The following is a 24,966-nucleotide window of genomic DNA, read 5'->3' as shown; positions in this document are numbered from 1 at the left end:
GCCGATATGAGTGGTGCACCCGGCCAAAAGCCGGAAGTGGCAGACTTTGCGGCTTTTTGAGAAAGGGGAACGTTTGAGGCGCTTGAGTCGAAACGAGAGAAATCCTGCTTTTGTTCTTTTGAAGGCGGGGGCTCTCTTGTTTTCCTTTAGCCTCGAGAGGAGTCACTGAAGCAAGCGCCATGGGGAAGAGGCAGCACCAGAAGGACAAAATGTGAGTCAAAGCTTCACCTCGAATCCAAAATGTCTTGGAGGTTGGGTGGTGGGCTGCAAAACTCTTTCGCCTTTGGCCTAGAAGTGGGTTTCAGCGCCTCAGCCCAGCCTCTGTCTGCGTAGAGCTCTGTTTCTGATGGGTTGGGCCTCCCTTTCCCAGAATTCCAAAACACACCCAAACTGAGTGGCTGAGGGAATTCACACTGCATTCACACTGGCACATTTAATGTAAATGGGAAGAAAATAGGAAAGGCAAAGAGCTGGAACACTGTTCCCACCCTAAACATCTCGGCGTCACCTTAGATCGAACACTAACATTTAGAAAACACTGTGTGAACACCAAGCACAAAGTATCTGCTCACAATAACATCCTGAGGAAACTTACTGGCACCGCATGGGGCGCAGGCCCAAAATTAATAAGAACATCAACCCAGACCTTGTCCTACTCAACTGCCAAGCATGCCTGCCCTGTTTGACACAAGTCTGCCCATGCAAAGCAGGTGAACATAGTACTGAACGACACATGCAGAATAATCACAGGATGTCTCAAACCTACACCTGTTGATAGACTCTATAACAGTGGTTCTCAACCTGTGGGTCCCCAGATGTTTGGCCTTCAACTCTCAGAAATCCTAACCCTGATAAACGGGCTAGGATTTCTGGGAGTTGTAGGCCAAAACACCTGGGGACCCACAGATCGAGAACCACTGCTCTAAAAGCTAGCTGGCATTGCCCCCCCTCCCCCCCCCCCAGCGATATGTGACCGGAAGTTGCTACCAATAGCGAGAGAAATAAGGTTGAACACTGTGAAAGCCACACATTTTATGGCTATCAGCCTCCTCCCAGTAGACTCAAACCAAGGAAAGGTTTCATGAGAACCACCACTCCTCTTAATGGTCCTCCAGCAAGAGCAAGAATATCCCTCTGGGCCTCAAAATCAGGCAATCTCAACTGGATGGCCCCCCACAAAGGTCTTCCTCCAGGGGCAAACCAAGAATGGGCAACATGGAAGTCCCTGAACAGACTCAGAAGTGGTGTTGGGAGATCAAAAGGCAACCTGGCAAAATGGCACTACCTAGAAGAATTCTCCACATTGTGCGACTGTGAATCAGAACAAACAACTCTGCACCTGTATGCTTGCCCACAATGCCCTGCCTCACGCATAGAGAAAGAACTGATTAAAGCTACAGACAATGCAGTCGCTGTTGTCCGTTTTTGGCCTAAAACTATTTAGCTGCTTGTGATCCCTTTATTTTATCAGTTTTAAACTTATTTATTTATGCAGTGCTTTTGACACACCTAATGTAATTTGACACCACTTCAATGGCCATGGCATCTGGGAGTTGTAGTTTTGCAAGAACTTGAGTCTTATCTTGCCATAGGGGCAGGGCTCACCAAACTTCCAGCTCCCAGGACTCCATACGCATTTAAAGTGGTGTCGAAACAGCCTTAATTTGGCAGTGGGACAGCACCTAGAGTGACACCTTTGCTTTCGGACACTTCAACACCCAAACACGAGCACACCCCCAAATGGATCCAAAACTCTTGTGTCTGCAGCAGCCTCCAGGCTGTGCGAGGAAGGGGTCTATGAAACGTCCAACAACTTGTCATAGGTCACAAGCGGAACACGAGCCAACAGTGTGATGCAGCAGCTTAAAAAGCCAATGGGATTTGGATATACATCAAAAGGAGTCTAGTATCCACATCAAGGGAAGTTATGGTGCCCCCTCTATTCTGCTTGGTCAGTCCTCTTTACCTGGAATACTGTGTCCAACTCTGGGTGCCACAGTTCAAAAGAGAGATTGATTCTAAGCTGGAAGGTGTCCAGAGGAGGGAGACTAAAAGGGTCAAAGGTCTGGAGAGCATAAATCCCTCTGAGTAGAGGTTTAAAGAGCTGGGTCTGTTTAGCCCGAGAAAGAAAGGGCTGAGAGGAGACATCAGAGCCATATTTTATTATTATTATTATTATTATTATTATTATTATATTTATTTACACCCTGCTTTATCTCCCCAAAGGGGACTCGAAGTAGCTTGAAAGGTTGTCATAGGGAAGAGGGAGCAGGGTTGTTTTTTCTCCCTGGACTCTCAGGGCCCTTCCATACAGCCATATAACCCAAATCCACAATATCTGCCTTGAACACTGCTATAATCCAGTTCAATTTTATACAGCTGTGTGGAATGGGGCCTAGGACAAATGGAGCCATGGGTTCAAATGATAGGAAAGGAGATTCCACCTGAACATTAGGAGGAACTTTCTGACCGTAAGGGGAGCTGTTCAGCAGTAGACCTCTCTGCCTCGGAGTGTGGTGGAAGCTCATTCCTTGGAGGCTTTTAAACAGAGGCTGGATGGCCATCTGTCAGGGGAGCTTTGATTGTGCTTTTCCTGCATGGCAGAAAGGATTAGGACCAGATGGCCCATGTGGTCTCTTCAAAATCTATGATTCTATGAATTTGGTATTCATATTTCGATCCCATCTCCATTATGAACCTATAAGCAAATGCAGGTATTCCGAAATCCAAAAACACTTCTGGTCCCAAGCATTTTAGATAAGAGGGAATCAATCTGTGTTCATAATAATTAACGTTCACATGAGCCATAATATTAAGATTAAAATGATCAAAAGTTTGGAAGCCAAACCCAGCAATGAGCAGCTTAGGGAGCTAGGTATATTTATCTTGGAGAAAGAAGGCTGAAAGAAGGGGGTAAGTTTAAATATATGAAAGGAGCTCCCATTGAGGAAGGAGCAGCCTTGCTTTCTGCTGCCCTGGAGACTAGGACACAATGGAGCCATGGAATCAAACTGCAGGAAATGGGATTTCACCTAAACATTAGGAAGAACATCCCAATAAGAGCTGTTTGACAATAAAATATGCTCTGTATCAGAATCCAGTGGAATAGCCTTTCTTCTCTTGAGGTTTTTAAGCGGAGGCTGGATGGCCATCTGTTGGAGTTACTTTGATTATTTGTTCCTCTATGGCAGAAGGGATTTATTTATTTATTTCAAACATTTGTACCCCGTCCTTCTCAACCCCCCAGGGGGGGGGGGGGGACTCAGGGTGCTTACAATGGCAACAATTTGATGTCAACACACACAAAAACACAATACAACATGACATAACAGAATAGATAAAACATTTGGTTAAAATCCATTTAAAACATTATATCAACCATATTGCCATATCCAATTCCGATTCAGCATCTAAGGACTCAGTCGAAAGCCTGTCCATAGTCCGTTCTAAAACATTGTGATTGCTATCAAGCCTGTAACCCAAATGTCTGGTCCCAAAACCATGTTTTGAGCTTCTTCCTAAAGGAAAAGTGGGATGGAGTTGACCTAATTTCGCTGGTGAGCATGTTCCACAGGCAGGGGGGCCACTACCGAGAAGGCCCTGTCTCTCGTCCCCACCAAACGCGTTTGTGAAGAAGGCGGGATCGAGAGCAGGGCCTCCCTGGATGATCTTAAATTCTGAGGCGGGATATAGAGGGAGATACATTTGGACAAGTAAGCTGGGCCAGAACCGTATAGGGCTTTATAGGCCAAGACCATCACTGAATTGTGCTCAGCACATCCTGCTTTTTCTGCCAAAAACAAAAGAGTCAAGGCACCATGCATGCCTCTACTATCCCTCAATTTCATCCTCGCAGCAACCATGTAAACCTGGTAAGGCTGAGTCCCCATCTGCATTGCCATATAATCCAGTTTCTGAATCCAGATGATCCACTTTGAACTGATAATATAGCAGTGTTGAATCGTATCATCCAGTTCAAAGCAGGTAATCCGGATCCAGAAACTGGATGACACATTGGTATAGATCCAGTCTGAGAGAGCAGGGCTCATCCAGGGTGTGGGCTTGGAATTACAATGAAAGCCTGGGTTTGAAACATACATCCCCTGAGATATTCATGGACTGTGATTCCTATCATTCCAGTCAACATAGCCATTGGTGGGCATGAAAGAAGTCCAACACTGCCTGGAGGTCAACATGCATTTCTGGATTCTGGATTCTAGAGGAGAGGCATTTGGTTGCAGACAGGCACGCACGCTTTCTCTCCTGGGCTTGCATGCCACACGCACTCATTCCAAAGCATTTAAAGGAGTCAAGTTCTTAAAGCTGTTTCTTATTCTAGAGGAGAGGTGCTCAGCTGCAAGAAGGCACGTGCTTTAAGGAGCCTTATCTGTTTCCACTCTAGAAGAGAGGTGCTCAGTTGCAGGCATCCACATGTTTTAAGGAGACTTCTACCTGCTTCTACTCTAGAGGAGAGGTGCTCGGCCACAGACAGCCATGCACACTTTCTCTCCCTGGCCTGCATTCTACACACATGCTTTCCATGGCAAGGAGACAAGTTCTTAAAGCTGTTTCTTACTCTAGAGGAAAGGCACTTGGCTGCAGGTGGGTGCACGTGCACTTTTTCTCCTGGGCTGCACCACACCAGCAGCCAGCCACATTTTCCAAGGCATTTTAAGGAGGCTTCCCACTTCCATATAAGGAAGAGTGATTACCTCCTGGAAGAGGAAACTGGTAGTAGTTTTCAGGGAATGAGGGTTTTATTTTTGCTTGCTGAGAGATTAATAAAAAAGATTAAACTGTGATGGCAAAAAACAATGGAGGAACCGATATCGGGTAGATTTTCATACCAGGAGGTCCCTTACCGTTCCTGAAGCACCGAAGGAAACAGAAGAAACGCATTCAACGCACAAGTCTAACAGACACATCAACATACTTAACAGCCACATAACTAACTACTCTATTTCTTCTACAAACATACACCCCCTACTCTAATTATGTATAATTTTAAAATAGAAACATGCATACATAAATCAGTTTTAAAAGAGGCCGGTCTCTATATAATTTAATGTGTTTTTTTCCTTCCTCCTTATATCCAGCAAATTATTAACTTCTGCTTGTTTTTACATTCACAAATCAGTATCCCAACAAGTTATATTACAAGGGATTCTTTGCATTTTGGATATTGGATATGTCTTTGCATATAAGGTCCTTAGTAAAATGCTTATTTTGAATATCTATTCCAAGTTTTCATAAAGCCTTTTGGCTGCGTTTGCCATGCGTTGTTTAACCCTGTCTTTCTTTTTTTAGGTACATAACATGTACAGAATATACACATTTTTACGGAGGAAAAAAAGCAGGTATGCGACCTGTAGAACTTGGGTGTTTTTTTTCACAGTAGTCCCTTTCACAATTTGTATGTTTGGAATGGGCTCTATAAGTAGCTCATTAAATAGACCTATAGCAACAGACTCTTATAATTCACAGCCATACATGAAAGTAGTTGTTTACTTGGGCATGCTCAATTCAGTCAAAATGTCCAGTCTGGCCTCTTAAATGTGCATGTTTTGATATGCGATGTAAATTTAAAAACTTGTTTGCAGTCACAGTTTAGAGCAGTGTTTTTCAACCTGGGGGTTGGGACCCTTGGGCGGGGTCACAAGGGGGTGTCAGAGGGGTTGCCAAAGACCATAAGAAAACACAGTATTTTCTGTTGGTCATGGGTGTTCTTTGTGGGAAGTTTGGCCCAATTCTATCATTGGTGGGGTTCAGAATGCTCTTTGATTGTAGGTGAATGATAAATCTCAGCAACGACAACTTCCAAATGTCAAGGTCTGTTTTCCCCAAACTCCACCATTGTTCACATTTGGGCAGATTGAGTATTTGTGCCAAGTTTGGTCCAGATCCATCATTGTTTGAGTCCACAGTGCTCTCTGGATGTAGGTGAACTATAATTGCAAAACTCAAGGTCACTGCCCACCAAGCTCTTCCAATATTTTCTGTTGGTCATGGAAGTTCTGTGTGCCAAGATTGGTTCAATTCCATCATTGTTGGAGTTCAGAATGCTCTTTGAGTGTAAGTTAACTATAAATCCCAGCAATTTCAACTCCCAAATGACAAAATCAATCCCCCGCAGCCACACCAGTATTCAAATTTGGGCGTATCGGGTATTTGTGCCAAATTTGGTCTAGCGAATGAAAATACATCCTACATATCAGATATTTACATTATGATTCATAACAGTAGCAAAATGACAGTTGTGAAGTAGCAACGAAAATAATTTTATGGTTGGGGTCAACACAACCTGAGGAACTGTATTAGGGGGTCTCAACATTAGGAAGGTTGAGAAACACTGGTTTAGAGTGACTGTACAATTGTGATCCCTGGTTGAATAAGGTTCATACATTAAACATGCTGGGTTTTTTGTTTTGTTTGCTTCTTTGAACAGAAATTCCACAGTCCAACTTCAGGCGCCTACCTTTTGACCACTGCAGGTGAGCCTTGATCTCTATTCCAGTTGACTGTACTATTTTATTCTGTCATACATCCCCTAAAAAGCTGTATTTAATTTGAATCTGCTCATCCTCCATCTGGGTAGGTAGCACCAACACCATGAGTGAGCTTCTCTCTATACATGTTTTGGACTACAACTTCTAAAATCTCATGCTGTTGGAGCTTCTGGAACAAGCATCCTCAAACTGCAGCCCTCTAGCTTTGTGAGCCTCCAACTGCCAGAATTCCTGACCATTGAACGAGCTGGAAGTTAAAGTCCAAAACATTTCTAGGGTCAGAAGACCCCTCACAACACACACAGAGGTCTTCATTGATTGGTTGTGGCTTTGTTTCTTCATATAGGGTCCTTTCCAGACCGATTTAGAGATGCCTAAAACTGAAGCTTTGTCTACAAAGCATATGTTTTGTTCCTGTGTTTCTTTCCTGCATTTTTAATTGCTTTGACCTATCTCCTGTGCTGGGGCCATGGTGGCACAGCGGATTACACCACTGAGTTGCTGAACTTGCTGACCAGAACGTTGGCAGTTCAAATCCACAGAACAGGGTGAGCTCCCACTATCAGCCCCAGCTTTTGTCAACCTAGCAGTTCGAAAACATGCTATTGTGAGTAGATCAATAAGTACCACTCTGGCAGGAAGATAACGGCACTCCATGCTGTCCACATGACCTAGGAGGCAGCTGCAGACAGCGCCGGCTCTTCGGCTTAGAAATGGAGATGAGCACCATCCCCAGAGTCCGATGCAACTAGACTTAATGTCAAGGGAAAACCTTTGTCTCCTATGCTGCTTCTCTGCATGAAATCTCTAAATACTCATGAAAGCAGGCGTATTCTTTAAGATCATCAGCTAATGTTTGAATGTGTTTTATGATGTTTTGAGCTGTGAGGAGAGGCGGATAATAAAATTCTTCTTCTTCTTCTTCTTCTTCTTCTTCTTCTTATTATTATTATTATTGTTATTGTTATTCTCCAGTTTTTCACTCTTTTATAAGTGGTGTATGCTGAGGAGGGAGGGTTTTAAGATGTCCTAATGTGTCCTGCTGATCTTTAATTTGTTTTTAATGCATTTTCTCCCTACCAGCTTATCTTTGCAGCCATTTGAATATCCTGTTTGCACTCCAGAAGGCATCATCTTTGACTTGTTGTAAGTTATTACTTTTCTGATCCCTATTTTTCATTAGTGTCAAATTAGTAAGTCAGCGAGTCAGAAGTTGGGCTAAATGTGGTTTCGAGGGAGTGCTCAGTAAGGGCCTAGATATCTCCAGTCCACATGAAAGTTCCTTTTTGGGGGCTACAAGCCCCAGAGAAGGGCCTAGTAGGTCATTGCATACCAATAACCAAAAAACCCACAAGAACTGAGTGATTCCGGCCATGAAAGCCTTCGACAATACATTGAACATCTCTACGGGGAGAAACTGTTCCAAGACACACGGAAATTGGAAAAACTAAGGACCAGGAAAGCACATCTACTGTGCTCCCTGACTTTCCTTCTACGCTGCAGAGACACGGATACCATCCCACAATTTCTCGCAGCCAAATTTCTCAACACCTGCCTAGTCTGCCAGATCAAATAAACTTTGGAGGTCAGTGTGGTGTCAGATATTGTAATTTCTTCCATTTCCCATAGATAGATTCTGGGAAACATAGACCAAAATGCTGCTTTTCCAACCTTTGAGTAAGGGGCTTTCCATCTGTTTTGTATGCTGACATGATGATAAGTTGCACTGGTATGTTCGAAGCTACCATTTAATTTTAATTGCAGGATAGGAAGCTGGCTTATATCAAATCGGAATCTTGGTCCATTTCTACTGGTTGCATCCTTTCAGTAGTTGAAGCTGGGATCTTTTCAGTTTGGGAATCATACCTGGAACCAGTGCTTGGCTGCCATAGTCAGGGCAAGTGATCTTCAAGAGGACAGGAGAAGCCATAAAAACAGAAAACAACTACAATTATTATTAGTATTATTAGTAGTATTATTATTACTATTATTTTATTTATTACCCATCTTTTGACGTGAGACGGAGCGCAACATAGTCAAAGACATCTATAAAACCATACATTAAAACATAGTTAAAATGCAACCATGAAAGCATACACATATTAAAGTACATGACACAAATATACATTCATCATTGAAACCAACTGGGAGGTCATACTATGGCTTTTCTTACCCTTTTCACTTATCAAGCCAACTAGAAGTAACCTAGGTATTTTGGTGCACTGCGCCGATAATATTGTCAAGGCCTCTTTCACAAGATTGCCCACACTGGCAATCTTTTTTCCTTACCTTTGTGGCGTCCATTATTTTTTGTTCAGGGCCCAAGTTCCACTACTGATACATTTTACCTGATTCTCTGCTGCTAGGTGGGCAGTGTGAAATATGCAGAGTGAGTTTGCAGCTGAGATACTGTTTGGAGAGAGAGCTCTTCTCAGCTCACTTTGCCGCTGCATCAGGCTTTTAGGAGACTGAAAATGTGTTCTGATTTTGTGGCTGATGCTTGCGCCTTTGTGTCGTTTTAGAAATATCGTCCCTTGGATAAAGAAGTATGGAACGAACCCAATCACAGGAGAAGTAGGTGTTCCCGGAATGATTGCATATTTGTTTTCTATCCTCCCTTCAGTATCCTCACAACAAACTTTGTTTGAGGCAATATCTGGCCCCAGGTGAATTTTCTGTCTTACTGGGGACTAGAACCTGGACCTCTTGAGACCACATCCAACAAATTGGCCTCTTGAGAGCCTCCCTTCATGGTGATCTGCTTTCCTGTTAGTTTAGCCTTCATTGCACAAGGCTTCAGCTTTAAATAGGAAGCATATATGTGGATGTGTGCCTGTCTCTCTCTCTCAACTTTTGCATGCTCTCACAAGGCTTCCTGAGTGTGCCCTCTCCAACTGCCTGGAATAGGCTGTCTTGCCCTCCCAGATTTTAAGAAAAAAGTGAAGGGGGATCACATGGTGGAGTACCTTACTTTGCCAGCAAAATGACCTCTTGTTTCTGGAGATACTGTGGATTTAGTGAGCAGAAAAAAAATCTGTCAGCCTAGCAGCATACAGACACTAGTAATAAGGATGCTGGTGAGCTCAGTGGACCTGGGGCCTAATTCTGTATTAATCAAGGCTCCTGTGTTGCTCTATCCACCTTTCCTTATCATATATACTGTGTTGTTTTTCCTCCTGCCTGTTTCACAATTGAGTAAATCACAGGGCCAGACAACCACACTGTTAAAGGGTTGCTATCCCACTTTAAAATCCTATGGCTTGTTGTTCATTCGTTCAGTCGTCTTCGACTCTTCGTGACCTCATGGACCAGCCCACACCAGAGCTCCCTGTCGGCCGTCACCACCCCCAGCTCCTTCAAGGTCAGTCCAGTCACTTCAAGGATGCCATCCATCCATCTTGCCCTTGGTCGGCCCCTCTTCCTTTTACCTTCACTTTCCCCAGCATAATTGTCTTCTCTAAGCTTTGCTGTCTCCTCATGATGTGGCCAAAGTACTTCAACTTTGTCTCTAGAATCATAGAATCATAGAATCATAGAATCAAAGAGTTGGAAGAGACCTCATGGGCCATCCAGTCCAACCCCCTGCCAAGAAGCAGGAATATTGCATTCAAATCACCCCTGACAGATGGCCATCCAGCCTCTGCTTAAAAGCTTCCAAAGAAGGAGCCTCCACCACACTCCGGGGCAGAGAGTTCCACTGCTGAACGGCTCTCACAGTCAGGAAGTTCTTCCTAATGTTCAGATGGAATCTCCTCTCTTGTAGTTTGAAGCCATTGTTCCGCGTCCTAGTCTCCAAGGAAGCAGAAAACAAGCTTGCTCCCTCCTCCCTGTGGCTTCCTCTCACATATTTATACATGGCTATCATATCTCCTCTCAGCCTTCTCTTCTTCAGGCTAAACATGCCCAGTTCCCTAAGCCGCTCCTCATAGGGCTTGTTCTCCAGACCCTTGATCATTTTAGTCGCCCTCCTCTGGACACATTCCAGCTTGTCAATATCTCTCTTGAATTGTGGTGCCCAGAATTGGACACAGTATTCCAGATGTGGTCTAACCAAAGCAGAATAGAGGGGTAGCATTACTTCCTTAGATCTAGACACTATGCTCCTATTGATGCAGGCCAAAATCCCATTGGCTTTTTTTGCTGCCACATCACATTGTTGGCTCATGTTTAACTTGTTGTCCACGAGGACTCCAAGATCTTTTTCACACGTACTGCTCTCGAGCCAGGCATTGTCCCCCATTCTGTACCTTTGCATTTCATTTTTTCTGCCAAAGTGGAGTATCTTGCATTTGTCACTGTTGAACTTCATTTTGTTAGTTTTGGCCCATCTCTCTAATCTGTCAAGATCGCTTTGAATTCTGCTCCTGTCCTCTGGACTATTGGCTATCCCTCCCAATTTGGTGTCATCTGCAAACTTGATGATCATGCCTTCTAACCCTTCATCTAAGTCATTAATAGATCCTTCCCTCCAATGAGCAGCCGGGCTTTATTTCCTGGAGGATGGACTGGTTGGATCTTCTCGCAGTCCAAGGCACTCTCAGAACTTTCCTCCAACACCACAGTTCAAAAGCATCTATCTTCCTTTGCTCAGCCTTCCCTAAGGTCCAGCTCTCACATCCGTAGGTTACTACAGGGAATACCATGGCTTTGACTATGCGGATCTTTGTTGCCAGTGTGATGTCTCTGCTCTTTACTATTTTATCGAGATTGGACATTGCTCTCCTCCCAAGAAGTAAGCGTCTTCTGATTTCCTGGCCACAGTCTGCATCTGCAGTAATCTTTGCACCTAGAAATACAAAGTCTGTCACGGCCTGCACATTTTCTCCCTCTATTTTCCAGTTGTCAATCATTCTTGTTGCCATAATCTTGGTTTTTTTTATGTTTAGCTGCAGCCCAGCTTTTGCGCTTTCTTCTTTCACCTTGATTAGAAGGCTCCTCGGCTCCTCCTCGCCTTCGGCCATCAGAGTGATGTCATCTGCATATCTGAGGTTGTTAATGTTTCTTCCAGCAATTTTCACCCCAGCCTTGCATTCATCAAGCCCCACACATCGCATGATGTGTTCTGCATACAAATTAAAAAGGTTGGGTGAGAGTATGCAACCTTGCCGTACGCCTTTCCCAATCTTGAACCAGTCTGTTGTTCCGTGGTCAGTTCTGACTGTTTCTACTTGGTCCTTGTACAGATTCCTCAGGAGAGAGACAAGGTGATTTGGTATGCCCATCCCACCAAGAACTTGCCACAATTTACTATGATCCACACAGTCAAAGGCTTTAGAATAGTCAATGAAACAGAAATAGATGTTTTTCTGAAACTCCCTGCCTTTCTCCATTATCCAGCGGATATTGGCAATCTGGTCTCTCGTTCCTCTGCCTTTTCTAAACCCAGCTTGAACTTCTGGCAACTCTCGCTCCATGTATTGCTGGAGTCTTCCTTGCAGGATCTTGAGCATTACCTTACTGGCATGAGAAATAAGGGAAGTTTGAGCAGTCTTTTGCATTTCCCTTTTTTGGTATGAGGATATAAATTGTTTTTTCCCAGTCTGATGACCATTCTTGTGTTTTCCATATTTGCTGGCATATGGCATGCATCACCTTGACAGCATCATCTTTTAAGATTTTAAACAGTTCAGCTGGGATCCCGTCGTCTCCTGCTGCCTTGTTGTTAGCAATGCTTCTTAAGGCCCATTCAACCTCACTCCTCAGGATGTCTGGTTCTAATTCATTCACCACACCGTCAAAACTATCCTTGATATTATTATCCTTCCTATACAGATCTTCTGTATAGTCTCGCCACCTTCTCTTGATCTCTTCAGCTTCTGTTAGGTCCCTGCCATCTTTGTTTCTTATCATACCAATTTTTGCCTGAAATTTACCTGCAATGTTTCTAATTTTCTGGAAGAGGTCTCTTGTCCTTCCTATTCTGTTGTCTTCTTCCACTTCCATTCATTGCTTATTTAAAAATAGTTCCTTATCTCTTCTGGCTAACCTCTGGAATTGCGCATTTAACTGGGCATATCTCCCCTTATCACTGTTTTCTTTTGCTTTCCTCCTTTCTTGGGCTACTTCCAGTGACTCAGCAGACAAACATTTTGCCTTCTTGGTTTTCTTTTTCTTTGGGACGTACTTTGTTGCCGCCTCCTGAACAATGTCGCGGACATCTGTCCATAGTTCTTCTGGGACTCTGTTTACTATCCTATGGCTGACTCCTCTAAAATCCTGGGATTTGCAGTTTGGGATGAGCCTTTAAAATTCTCACTCAGAGAGGTCCTGGGCCTCACTAAACTATACATCCCAGACAGACACAGGATTTAAAGTGATGCCAACTTTTTAAAGTGTAGTGTATTAATCTCCTAAAGCGTCGCAGATCCCTTCTCTAATTTCTGTGTTTGTGTCAAGTTCAGGTTGAAGTGTGGTGTTCTGTCACGCGCTGGGCCTGTAACAGTTGTACTTTTCTATAGGACGTATACTTTAAGCCCAGCGGGAAGCCAGGTGCACCTCAAAGAGAGATTCTTAGGGATTTTTCTGAAGTGATGGTCTTTAGAGTCTTTGATGGTACAACAATGGACTTTGATTAACTAAACTTTCTCTGTAGGAAAAACCCTTTTTAACCTCTCCCAGGCTGCTTTCTATCTATGCCTCATCGGTGTGGGTGCTACTACTGATTCCAAATGTGTCTGGGTATCAAGCAGACCTACCAGTCGAGGCTTGAAGATATTTCAGCTGGAGTTCAGTGGATCTGTAATGCTGTCCTCCCTCCGAGAATTCTTTGAAACTTGAGGGCTGTATTCACTCTGATTGCTGTGCGCCTGAGAGGCTGTGAGCTCTCAGCCAGAGCTTTTGGAACCTTTTCCCTGGAATTTCTGTTTCTGTATCCCCAGACGTTATTGAGAAAGGAAGCTTTTCTACGGGATGAGCTGGTCTATGTCCTATAGCTTAGCTACCTTGTGTGAGACTGGCCAAAAAATTGCTCCTTTCCCTCCCAGAGCCCAGAACAAGGGGCGGAACCAAAGTTTAATTATGATGGACAGGAGGCCTGTCCTATGAATGCAAAACAGACAACAGAAAGAAAATAAAGCTGGAGCTCCTGGTACAGCCGTACCAGCACATGTGGAAATAGTTTTGTCTCCTTCTCCCTCTTTGGTTTTGGCATCTTGTTTGGCAGGAATGGCCATCCCTGCAGCGACAGCATTGGGCTTGTGAGATTCTTGTCCCTGTATCACCATTCATGTTATGTACCCTGTTGTATGTGAGTAGATAATGTTTGGAGGCTGTCTGTAGGCCACCAAAGGCTTCATGTGTGGATTTTTCAAGGCTCAGGTTTATGGCAGAGTGCACATTGTTGAAATCCTGGTGGAAAGCCATCTGAAGTGATTGCTTTCCATGTGGGCAAATTACAAAGATGTCATAAAAAAAACATAGGTAGCAGAGACGTTTTTAGGTGTATGTGCTGAGGAAGCATTACTCAAGGCCATCCATGAAGATGCTTGCATACTGTGGTTGCCATACTGGTTCCTATGGCAGTGCCACTGATGGGAACATATATATTATTCCAGAAAGTGTTGTTGCTATGAGTAAGTACAAAGTTGCTGTATTGCTCATTTTATTCACACTCCCCTTTGCCCCATTATGTACATTTTTCCTCCCGCCTTTCTGGACAACAGTGAATATGTGCAGGCTATTTCTTCAAAACAAGAAAGAATTGGTCAAATGGTGGCATCCATAACACAAGCAATATGGGTAGGTGTAAGAGCTTTAAAAGGCTTTTCTGGCTCAGTGTTTTATATATGGTTGCTTCTTCAGCACCTTAATCAAGATACTATGCAAATGCACAAGTCGTAGAGGTGTGGTTGGTTCATCAAACTCAAGAGACAGGGCCTTTTTGGTGGTGACCCTTTCAAGGGAAATTCTTTAGTCCCCTCATTGTGTGTGCATTTTAAAGTAGGTTTTCAAAATCTGGTTGCTTTGTACTGGTTTTAACCAATTCATTAGAAGTTGTAAACTGTATATATATACATAAATATATATACACACACACATACATATACATACATAGATACACACACACACACACACTAGCTTGGATACCCGGCGTTGCCTGGGTTATTTGAAAAAGTCAGTTTTTAATTGTACAAAATGCATAAGGTTGCGAGTGAACTACAACTCCCATCATGCCAGGTTAACCCCGAGAAACTCCATCAGTACTTAAAATTTGTAATGTTGGGCAAGTTTGCTCTACAGATGCATCATCAGTGGGGTTCCGTGTGCTCTCTGGCTGTAGGGTAAACTACAACTCCCACTATGGTGAATCAGTCCACTCAAACCCCTCCAGTAGGCTGAGTTAGTCATGTGAATTCTGTGTGCCAAATTTGGTCCAGATCAATTGGTGTTTGGGTTCACTGTGCTCTCTGGATGTAGGTGAACTACAACTCCTCTAAATCCCTCCAAAGACCTCCAGTATTTTTTGTTGGTCATGGGGCTTCTTTGTGCCAAGTTGTTTCTAGGTCCATCGTTGATGGAGTTCAGAGTGCTCTTAGATTCCAGGTGAACTATACATCCCATTACCTACAAGTCCTATAAATCATTGTGGATTCCCCAAACCTCTCTAGTATGATTAGTTGCTGATCAATTCCTCTGTTTGCTGTGTGTCATAGAAAATAATTGGAAAGGGTTAAGGGAGAGACAGTGGGCAGGGTCATGCAAATTCCACACCAATGGTCCAATTCCATCTTTGGTGGAGTTCAGAGTGCTCATTAATTGCAGGTGAACTATAAGTCCCAGTACTTACAACTACAAAATGTCCAGGCCAATTCCCCTCAAATTTTTCCCTCAGTATTCAAATTTGAGCATATCAGTATGCATGCCAAGTTTGGTCCAGATCCGTCATTGTTTGGGTTCAAAGTGTGCACTGGATGTTGGTGAACGACATTGTTTGGGTTCAAAGTGTGCACTGGATGTAGGTGAACGACAACTCTTATAACTCCCTACAAAGACCTCCAGTATTTTTTGTTGGTCATGGGGGTTCTGTGTGCCAAGTAGGTACCTACAACTCCTATAAATCATGGTGAATTCTCCCCAAACCTCTCTAGTATGTTTAGTTGCCAATCAATTCCTCTGTTTGCTGTGTGCCATAGAAAGGAATAGGAAAGAGTGAAGGGAAAGGCAGTGGGCGGGGTCATGTAAATTCCACACCAAACACTAACATGCCTGTAGTGGAGGAAAAACATAAAATCTGGGATGAAATTGTCCACGTATGAAAGCCATCACTTGTGTGGTGGGCAGTATGGTGTTTGTGGAGGACATTGGCAGGGGTTGGGCTACATATTCATGGCACTCACTATAATCTGCAATTTATTTGAAGGGAGGGCCATTGGTGTCTCCTGTGCAGTGAAGCTATAGCAGTTTGGGGAGGCAGGAGCTTGTCTGTGTAAGTGGACACCCCAGCCACACACACATACATATTTTCACTTTTGTTATGAGCATATTTTCACTTTTATTATGTCTATAGATATAGATAGATAGATAGTCTATAGATATAGATAGATAGACAGACAGATAGCTAGCTAGCTATGTTTACTGGGGTGTATTGCTTTTTGTTTTATATGTTTGCATTATGTTTTTAGTGTGTAGGCTATAAAGGTATGCTTCAAATAAATGGATAGCAGAAAAGGGTTTAGAAAATCAGGGCTAAGTTGTGAGAGATTTGTTGTCTTGTTTTCTTCTGAAAGCTTGTGGAAGAGGCTTTGAAGCTGACAGATGCTCTGGAAGGAGCAAGAAAATAATGATGTGTTAATCCTGTGCTTGTAATCCTCAAGTTTCCTGCCTGTCTAACAGACTTTCCTTCCTTCCTTTTTGTCTCATTTGGTGCTTTTCCGCTCCTGCTTTTCTCATCATCTCCAGCAGATGAGAATGTGGTGTTTGTGTGTTTGTATGGCGAGAAATTGACAATCGCTATTGCGGGAGGTCCACTGAGCTGTAATATTGCTATATCCCTTGCTGGAGATGTTGAGCGCCAGAGAGGGAGCTGTGGCTGCACTTCAGGAGGGGAAAGCACTGTTGTGATTCTTTGGATTTTAAATAAATTCTCTTCTCATTGGGATTATGCAGACTCAAGTGATAGTGAGCATAGACCAGTCTTTTAAAGGCTGCATGTTATGGGTGGCTTTCTAGATTCATTAAGGACACCTTCACCATGCTATCCTCTTTGCTCTGTAATTCAGTTGCTTCAGTAAGGAAACCCTTTCTCTTCTCCTTCAGTTGGTTTAGGTGTAAAACTGAAAACTCTTGTGTTGCATTGTCCATAAAAATACAATTTGAAAAAAAATCACAAGAAACACAAGCATTCACCTCTTCGGAAGTCATTCTAAGCCAATTATGGTGAGAGTTGAGCATAGCTTGGCTTCAGTTTTATTTAGGAGCCTCCGCCATGGTTATTTATTTATTTATTTATTTATTTGCAGTATTTATATTCTGCCCTTCTCACCCCGCAGGGGACTCAGGGCGGATTACAATGTACATATACATGGCAAACATTCAATGCCATAGACACACAACACATATAGATAGTCAGGGGCTATTTAACATTCCAACTTTTTCTGGCCACAAGGGGAGCTGTCGCTTCACTGTCCATCTGCGACACTGATGAAGTACTTCCTCATTCCCCGCATGCTCACTGATCTTTATGGTCTTGTAAATTAATTAAATTAGCCTCCCCACAAAGTGGTACCTAAATTTCCTACTTGACAGATGCAACTGTCTTTCGGGCTGCAAAGGTCGACAACAAGCTACACAAATTTGGTTGGAAGCTCACTCCGACCCGGGCTGGCTTCGAACTCATGACCTTTCGGTCAGTAGTGATTTTAATGCAGCTGACACCCAGCTAGCTGCGCCACAGGCTCGGTGCAAAGCATTGGCTTCAGTTATATTCTTAACCTGAACACTTCTTTCAGGTCAGTTCCACAAAAAGTTTGGAATTACAGATGGGCTGTTCTAGAAATGTAACAGTTGAAACAATAAAACAGAGAAAACAAGTGTCTGGTGAGCTTCCTCTGTGCAGATGTTCCAAAGAGTTGGTGCAACTACCAGAAAGCTCCTTCTGGAAGTTGCTTCCAGTTTCACATGAATGGGACTCACAACCAGTCCTCTCTTTATAACCTCAAAATAGGATTGTATGGGAGAAGGTATAGTATGACCCTTGTGTCTGCAGGACTGGAATCCGCGGTTTTATTTATCCACATATGACATAATATGTCTTTTCTCAGCCTTTTCTAGGTCCTCTTGTGCAACTCTTTGACATTTTGGGGTCAGAAGGGCTTCGTTTTAATATAAATCAAAATAAAACGTTATTTATATACCGCTCTGTCTCCCTGAGGGGGACTCAGGGCGGTTTCCAAGCAACAGCACCAAAACATAGAGTAAACAGCATAACAACATTAACAAAACAACATAAGCATAAAATTATCACAATTACACATATACATTAAAAATATTCCTGCCTGTTCAGAGCAATTAAAAGGCCAGGCCGAGGCTAGTGCAAACTCAAAATATGAGGGGACCGGGAATTAAGTACAGTGCTATAACAGGCTAACAGCAATAGCAGGTACAGCTCTGTGGCTGTTCATTTCCAGGGCCTATTAGAGGGATGACCGGGGTAATAGGTAGGAAGTATAAAGCCACAGTCAACAATGTTTGGGGTTGGGCTAGAACTGTTAATTCTCAAAGGCTTATTGAAACCACCAGGTCTTCAAGCTCTTACGAAAGGAGGGGAGGGATGGGGCCTGTCTTATTTCCCTTGGAAGGGCGTTCCAGAGGCGGGGGGCCATCATCGAGAAGGTCCTCTCTCTTGTCCCCACCAACCGTACTTGTGAGGTGGTGGGAGCGAAAGGAGGGCTTCCCCGGAAGATCTTAGAGTTCATAGAAAGAGATGCGATCGCGAAGATAGGCGGGGCCCGAACCGTTAATAGGGTTCATTATTATCTGCAGCTTCCTCTATCCATGGGAAGTCTCAAGATTGCGTCCCCTACAGATACAGGGATCTTACTGTACTCCCCAGGGATTTGGGTTCAGGGTGTTTACAGCTTTAAGGTTCACAAGTGGGACCTTTAACAAGATGCCACAATGCAGAATACTTCTGTTCAATGTGCCGACCATATCCTCTGCCAGGGACCTCCCTTCCTTCTTCCCAGCCTGTGCTTTTCAATCCCTCCCCATGTCATGCTCCATTCTGTAGCGGTGATGAGTGTGCTTTGGTCACATGATTGGCAGATGTATGTCACAGGACCAGACAACTGCAGCCCTCCAAATATTTGGGATTGCAAACCCATTATCCTTTATAAGTAGCTATGTTGACTAGAATTGATGGGAATTGTAGACCTAAATGTTTTGGGGAATGGCAAAATGTTTGAACTTGCTGGCTGCCATGTTGGAGAGCAGGAATAAGTGTGATTTTTATCGTATTTTTATCCTCAGTCCTCAGTTACATACATGCTTGTTTTCCGTTATCGTCATATAAGTCCAACGAACATGAATCGTCTCAAGATAGTGACGTGTTCAGGAGGTTGTTGAGTCGACATTTGAACAAAGGCCTCCCTTTGTATATTTTATTGCTCTAAGCGCTACCACGCACAGCTGTATAAGGAAATGAGGCAAGAGTTAGCAATCTTTTTTCCTGTGTCCTCTTCTGCCTAGAAGACCCATTTTCCTGCCAGATGCAGTTGCCAGACCGCCTTTAGGGGAAACCCTGTGCTTTTTGGAGGCTGTGTGCGGCCTCTCTACACATTCCTCTGATCCTAGCAGAAGAAAGAGACTTGTTTTTTTGATCCATGCGGAACACAACCTTTTACATCTTTGGATACAGATCTCTTAACAGAGCGTGGCAGCCCAGCGCGATAAAAGGCGTTGAGCGAGCTCCGCATCCGAGCATGACAAACCGCGGTGGGAGAATTTGTAGGTCGACTCGCTTGTCACGCACTCAGCTGTGACAGACGGGCAATTAATCTTCACCGCTCAGCGTCTTTCATCCACAATCTGCCCCAGTGCCCCACTAACCCACCCATTCAAAGGCATCCCACTTGGCGAAGTGGGGAGGGAGGCGGACTTTTGCAATTTGGGGAGGAACAAAGCCCTGCTAGCTGGCAGCCATGCACAGAGAGAGACAGACAGACAGACATCTTTGAGAGTGAAGTTTGCTCTGGATTGTTGGGAAATAGGCCATTTTGCCTAAAGAAGTGTGGCTGGTGCCAAGGGAATGTGACAAAGACAAATGAAATAATGTGGAGTGCCTTTTCCCATTTAACTACATGGGCATGGTGCTCTGTTGATGTGCTTTAAAGTGTTTCTCCCCTATACAATTGTGTGGTTCATTATTGATAAATACTGTTTCGGTTCATATTTTTCCTGGGAAAGTGAGACCGGATCTAGTTGAAGACCTGTATTCCACAATCTCAGGCGTTCTACTTCTGTGCACTTATTTTACATATCATTAATTCTCATTGATGTTGAATATGCAGCTCTCCCCAAGTCACTTGTTGACTTCCATGGCTCAGTAGAAATAAGAGATTGGCTGCCAGAAGTCTCTATCCAGCACTCTAACCACTATCCTGTTCCTCAGATTCTCTGAATCAACCTGATCTTGCCCAAAGTTAACAAGTGAAGAAACAGACTTCTCTTGGAAGCAATGCAATGGAGGGAGGGAGACTGTGATTTCCATTAGCCTTGGCTAGCAGAGCTAGAGGTCAGAAATGGTTGTCCATTGTCATCTTGAGGCAGAATGATGGCTTCACAGAATCATAGAATTGGAAAGACCAACCAATCCAACCCCATTCTTCCATGTAGGAAAATCACAAACAAAGCAGCCCCGAGAGATGGCTATCCAGCCTCCACCAGGCTCCGAGGTAGTGAGTTCTTCTGGTGAACAGCTCTTCCTATGGTAAGGAAGTTCTTCCTAATGTTCAGCTGAAATCTCCTTCCCTGTACTTTGAATCCATTGCTCCACGTTCTTGGCCTATAAAGCCCTATATAGTTCCGGCACAGCTTACTTGTCCGAACGTGTCTCTATGTCCCACCTTGCAATTTAAGATCGTCTGGGGAGGTTTACTCTCCGTTCCGCCAGCTTCGCAAATAGGTTTGGCAGGGACAAGAGACAGGGCCTTCTCGGCTGTGGCCTCCCGCCTGTGGAACTCACTCGCCAGCTAGATCAGGTCAGCTTCATCCCTCCTGTCTTTTAGGAAGCAACTGAAATCAGGGGTGCTTTGAATTCAATATTCCTGCTTCTTGGCAGGGGGTTGGACTGGATGGCCCGTGAGGTCTCTTCCAACTCTGTGATTCTATGATTCATGGTTCTGGGACCAGGCTTTTGGACAGCAGGCATAACAGCACTTTAGATATGGAACTGGACTGGATTAGCTATCATTTAAATTTTTGTATATTGTTTGTATTTGCTTATTTGTGCGGCATCGAATTGCTGCCAAATGTAAGCCGTCCTGAGTCCTCCCTCGGGGGGTTGAGAAAGGCGGGGTAGAAATGCTGAAAACAATAAATAAAATAAATAATAGTCTTCAGGGCAGCAGAAAACAAGCCTGCTCCCTCTTCCTTATGACAAACTTTCAAATAATTAAACATGGCTCTCATTTCTCTTCTCAGCCTTCTCTCTGCAGACTAAACTCTTTAAGCAGCTGCTCATTGAGATTCATAGTTTCCAGACCTTGGACCATTTTAGTCATCCTCATTTGGACACCTTCCAGCTTAGGATCAATATCCCTTTTGAATTGTGGGGCCTAACCAAAGCAGAAGAGAGGGGGCGATGGCTTCCCTTGATGTGGACACGATACTCCTTTTGATGCAGCCCAAAATCTCATTGGTTTTTTTAGCTGCCGCATCATTTTGTTGACTCATGTTTAACTTCTGGTGTACTAAGACTCCAAGATCTCTTTCACATGGACTGTTGTTGAGTAGAAGTATGTGACTAGGTGGAAATGTTGGTATATAATAATCAGGTGAGGCCATGGCGAGACCAGCGTTGTACAATCGTTAGCCATTTGAACTGGACTTTGGGAAATACTGCTTCTATTTTTTGGATATATCTTTATTGAGGTTTTTTTTCTACAATAAAAATTGGATAGAGAAAGATAGAGCGACGGGGTCCATGAGTCAGGGGAAGAAAAAAAGAAAAGAAAGAAAAGAGAAAGTAGATAAATATGGGCTTTTTACAGAACTTCCTTTCACTTGCCCATGGGCCTGGTTTTATATTTGTCGCCTCCTATGTTGATTCACTGTCAGCTCCAAGCTTAAGTTCACTTTATTCTTCTATTTCAGCATGACCTTCGTCTTTTCTTGCTTCAAAAATTTAGTTAGTGCCAACCAGTCTGTCTATTTTTTAGTTCTATTTTGGTTATGGCATAGTTGTTGTGTTAATATATCCATTTTCATAATCTCTATTATTTTTATCATCCACTCTTGTCTTGTCGGAATTTCTTCTGTTTTCCAGTATTTTGCGAGTACAATTCTCGCTGCCGTAGTCAGGTAGGTAAAGAGAATATCTTTGTTCTTTTCCAATTTTTTTTATCAATGATTCCTAATAAGAAATGTTCTGGATTGAAGTTTATTCGTTTTTGAAGTATTTTCTGGGTAACGTCATGAATTCTTTTCCAGTACTTTCTTATTTTATTACAATTCCACCACATGTGGATAAATGTGCCTTTCTAATTTTTACACTTCCAACATTTGGCAACTAAGTTCTTATAGTATTTCACCAGTTTGTCCAGTGTGTGATACCACTGATATTGCAATATCGGGAAATGCCGCTTCTAGTCCTCACTAAGTTATGAAGCACGGGAGGTTGTTGCGTTAGGCCTGTCATTCCCTTTCAGGGTTGTAGTGAGTATAAAGTATAAAGCTGAGCTTTGTTCAACACTTTCAGCTCGTTTTCTAGTTATCATCATAAGCATCCCTCATGGCCGAGTCTGATTGTCTTCCAAAAGTAGAGTCTTAGTGATGGGTCCCTAAGTGATTGTAGAGACCTATCCTGGATACACATGGTCTTTCGCAGTGAGGACATCGATTTCCAGATGGAAGGCAGTCCCAACAAGGGTTTGCTTGACACACATTCCTTTAGGCACATTTCTCCCTTTCACCCTCTATTTGTGCCACTTCAAATTCCATGACACTGTTGGTAACAGCTGACCTCCAGTGAAAATGCTCGAGGGCTAGTTCTCTGTGTTTATTTCACATTTTTAAAGGTTTGCTTTAAGCCCATCTTTTAATCACTTTTGCTGTCCACCAGCATTCTGTTTTCCATTCTTGAGTTGAGAGTAAATCTTTGGGAGACGGTGATGGGGCCTTCAGACAATGTGCCATTTGGTCCCATGAAGTGGATGACAGAAAATCATGGTTTCAATACTGGTGCCCTTTGCTTCTTCTTCCAGAGTGCTGACGTTTGTCCTCCTGCCTTCTACCCAAGAGGTTTGCAGGATTTTTCGGAGACAGTGGTAATGGAATCTTCCCAGAAGTTGAGACTAACATTTGTAGATGGTCTATGTTTCACAAGCAGTTTTGTATTTTGGTATCCAAAACATGTTCGTAGACTCGGGGTGCGTGTAAAACAACTCAGTCAATCTCGCATGCCTGACGCCTGCCCGCCTCCCCTTCATGCCACAACAATTACGTTGCATTTTTTTACAGATGGCTGCAAGGCACAGGACTGTGTAGGAGGTGCATGAGTCCGCATGAGTCCGCATGGACCATGCTGTTGTGAGGAAGCTCTCCTCTGAATCATCGTTGTTTGTCAGCTAACTTTTTGCAGCCTTACGTTCCCGCTCTTGGGCTCGGAGCAATCTGTTGATCGTATCCTGGAGGTTGTTGCAAAGTTGAGATTGGGCCCGGTTCCGACTGCCCGCTTTGCTTCCTTTTCCCTTAACCCAGTTAGAGATGGAAAAGCTAGCACACCAAGGAGTCCCTTCTGCTTCATTGGGTGGTGGCCAAAGAAATAAGCTATAAACAAAACTCTTCTGAAATTACATTGAATGCAGAGTGGTACAGCAATCATAGAAAACAAACGCTGTAATTAGACGAAACAGCTGCACATTCCTGGCTTCGTCTAAGGTTGTAATAATCATTTCCAGGTTCAGAAGGAAAGGAGGAATTATGCTTTCTCTGTTGGGTTTAAGGAGTGGGAATGGGAGAAAAGATGGGAAACCGTTTTCAGATGTGGCTTTCTACCTTGGGGGTTGTTGTTACAATTTTATGGGACTTGTTTTATACTTATGTCCTGTTTTTACCTGTTATATGTTAGGAACACCCCGGAGTTCCTTTGTAAGTTGCTCCAAGTCCCTTCGGGGAGATGGTGGTGGGATATCAATAAAGTTTATTATTATTTATTTTTACCTTTGGAAAGGTCACCTATCTCCTTTGCTCTCTTCTTGGTGCCAAGTTAAGGCCTTTACATTTACTTGGGCTTTTCAGATGCTTTGCGCACCTTGTCTGGGTTTTTGATCTTTCGAAAGCCGGGTTATATTTTGTGCCATTTTCTGTTTTTCTTTGTTGTATATGCAAACTGTATTTTTCTTGCGCTTTAAAGTATTTAAACCTTTATCTTAATGGAAACACCTTATCTAATTAATACAATCTAAACTCATGACAAAATCCAGAAATATATTTCATTTTAAGTTAAGTTTTTGGACTTCAAGTGGGCATTGCAGCACACTAGTTCACCTTGGGAGAATCATGCTCTTTCCGCCTCAGAGGAAAACCAAGTTAAAGCCCACTCAACAAATCTTATGAAGATAACCCGGTCATCAATTAGCCTTTCGGTGACCTTAAGTCAGAAATGACTTGAAGGTTTCTGCAACAATTTAATGTTCATCTGGCTTTGGTTTTCTTTCTGATGGAACCTGTCTTTCATTCTTCCACTTTTGTTTCATTTCTATATGAACTGCATTTTCCTTTCTTTCAAAGAATTTTTCCCCCAGTAATGAGGACATTGAAGGACAGGCCATGAGTTCTCGGAATATAATCCCAATTCTGAGTATACCGTGTTATCTAGAAACTGATCCCATTTTCAAATGAGCACGATCGCTCTTGGTCCAGATGAGTATCTCTCGGATTACACAAGCTCTGTGCCTTACCTACGCAGGCTTGTTTCCAGGGTGAAGTTTCTTTTTTTCCCTCAGCTTGTTCAAGCCACAGAAACAAAAAAGACAAATGAGGATTATAATGGTGGACAAATTAATAACCATAATTGCAACGATAACTTGTTCCCTCTCTAACCTTCTAGCCAAAAATCCCTTCTGGAGTTGTCAGTTCTCATCATGGTATCTGCCTGTTATCATATTGCCTTTGCTGGAAGCACTGTCCCATTCTGCTTTTTTGCACAAAGTCCTCTTTTTTAAACGTTTGTGCTACAGCAAGCTTAACCCACTATAGGATCCAAGGGTTGCTGTTGAAGAGCCAGTTGGCTATTTTTTTACTG

General features: G+C 43.3%; 1 protein-coding gene across 1 annotated transcript in view; it reads left to right on the top strand.

The window, feature by feature from the left end:
- Positions 1-24,966, top strand: part of PPIL2 (peptidylprolyl isomerase like 2) — a 99,352-nt gene continuing 74,386 nt past the window's right edge. Inside the window, exons 1-5 of the mRNA XM_060785902.2 lie at positions 1-211; positions 5,308-5,357; positions 6,446-6,491; positions 7,590-7,652; positions 9,029-9,080. Of these exons, the coding sequence (XP_060641885.1) occupies positions 180-211; positions 5,308-5,357; positions 6,446-6,491; positions 7,590-7,652; positions 9,029-9,080 (243 nt within the window). The 5' untranslated portion in view covers positions 1-179. The remainder of the gene's footprint in view (positions 212-5,307; positions 5,358-6,445; positions 6,492-7,589; positions 7,653-9,028; positions 9,081-24,966) is intronic.

Source organism: Anolis sagrei, chromosome X, assembly GCF_037176765.1.
Source record: "Anolis sagrei isolate rAnoSag1 chromosome X, rAnoSag1.mat, whole genome shotgun sequence".
Lineage (NCBI taxonomy): Eukaryota > Metazoa > Chordata > Lepidosauria > Squamata > Dactyloidae > Anolis > Anolis sagrei.
The sequence above is the reverse complement of the archived record's forward strand: the minus strand, read 5'-3'. Positions and strand labels throughout refer to the sequence as shown.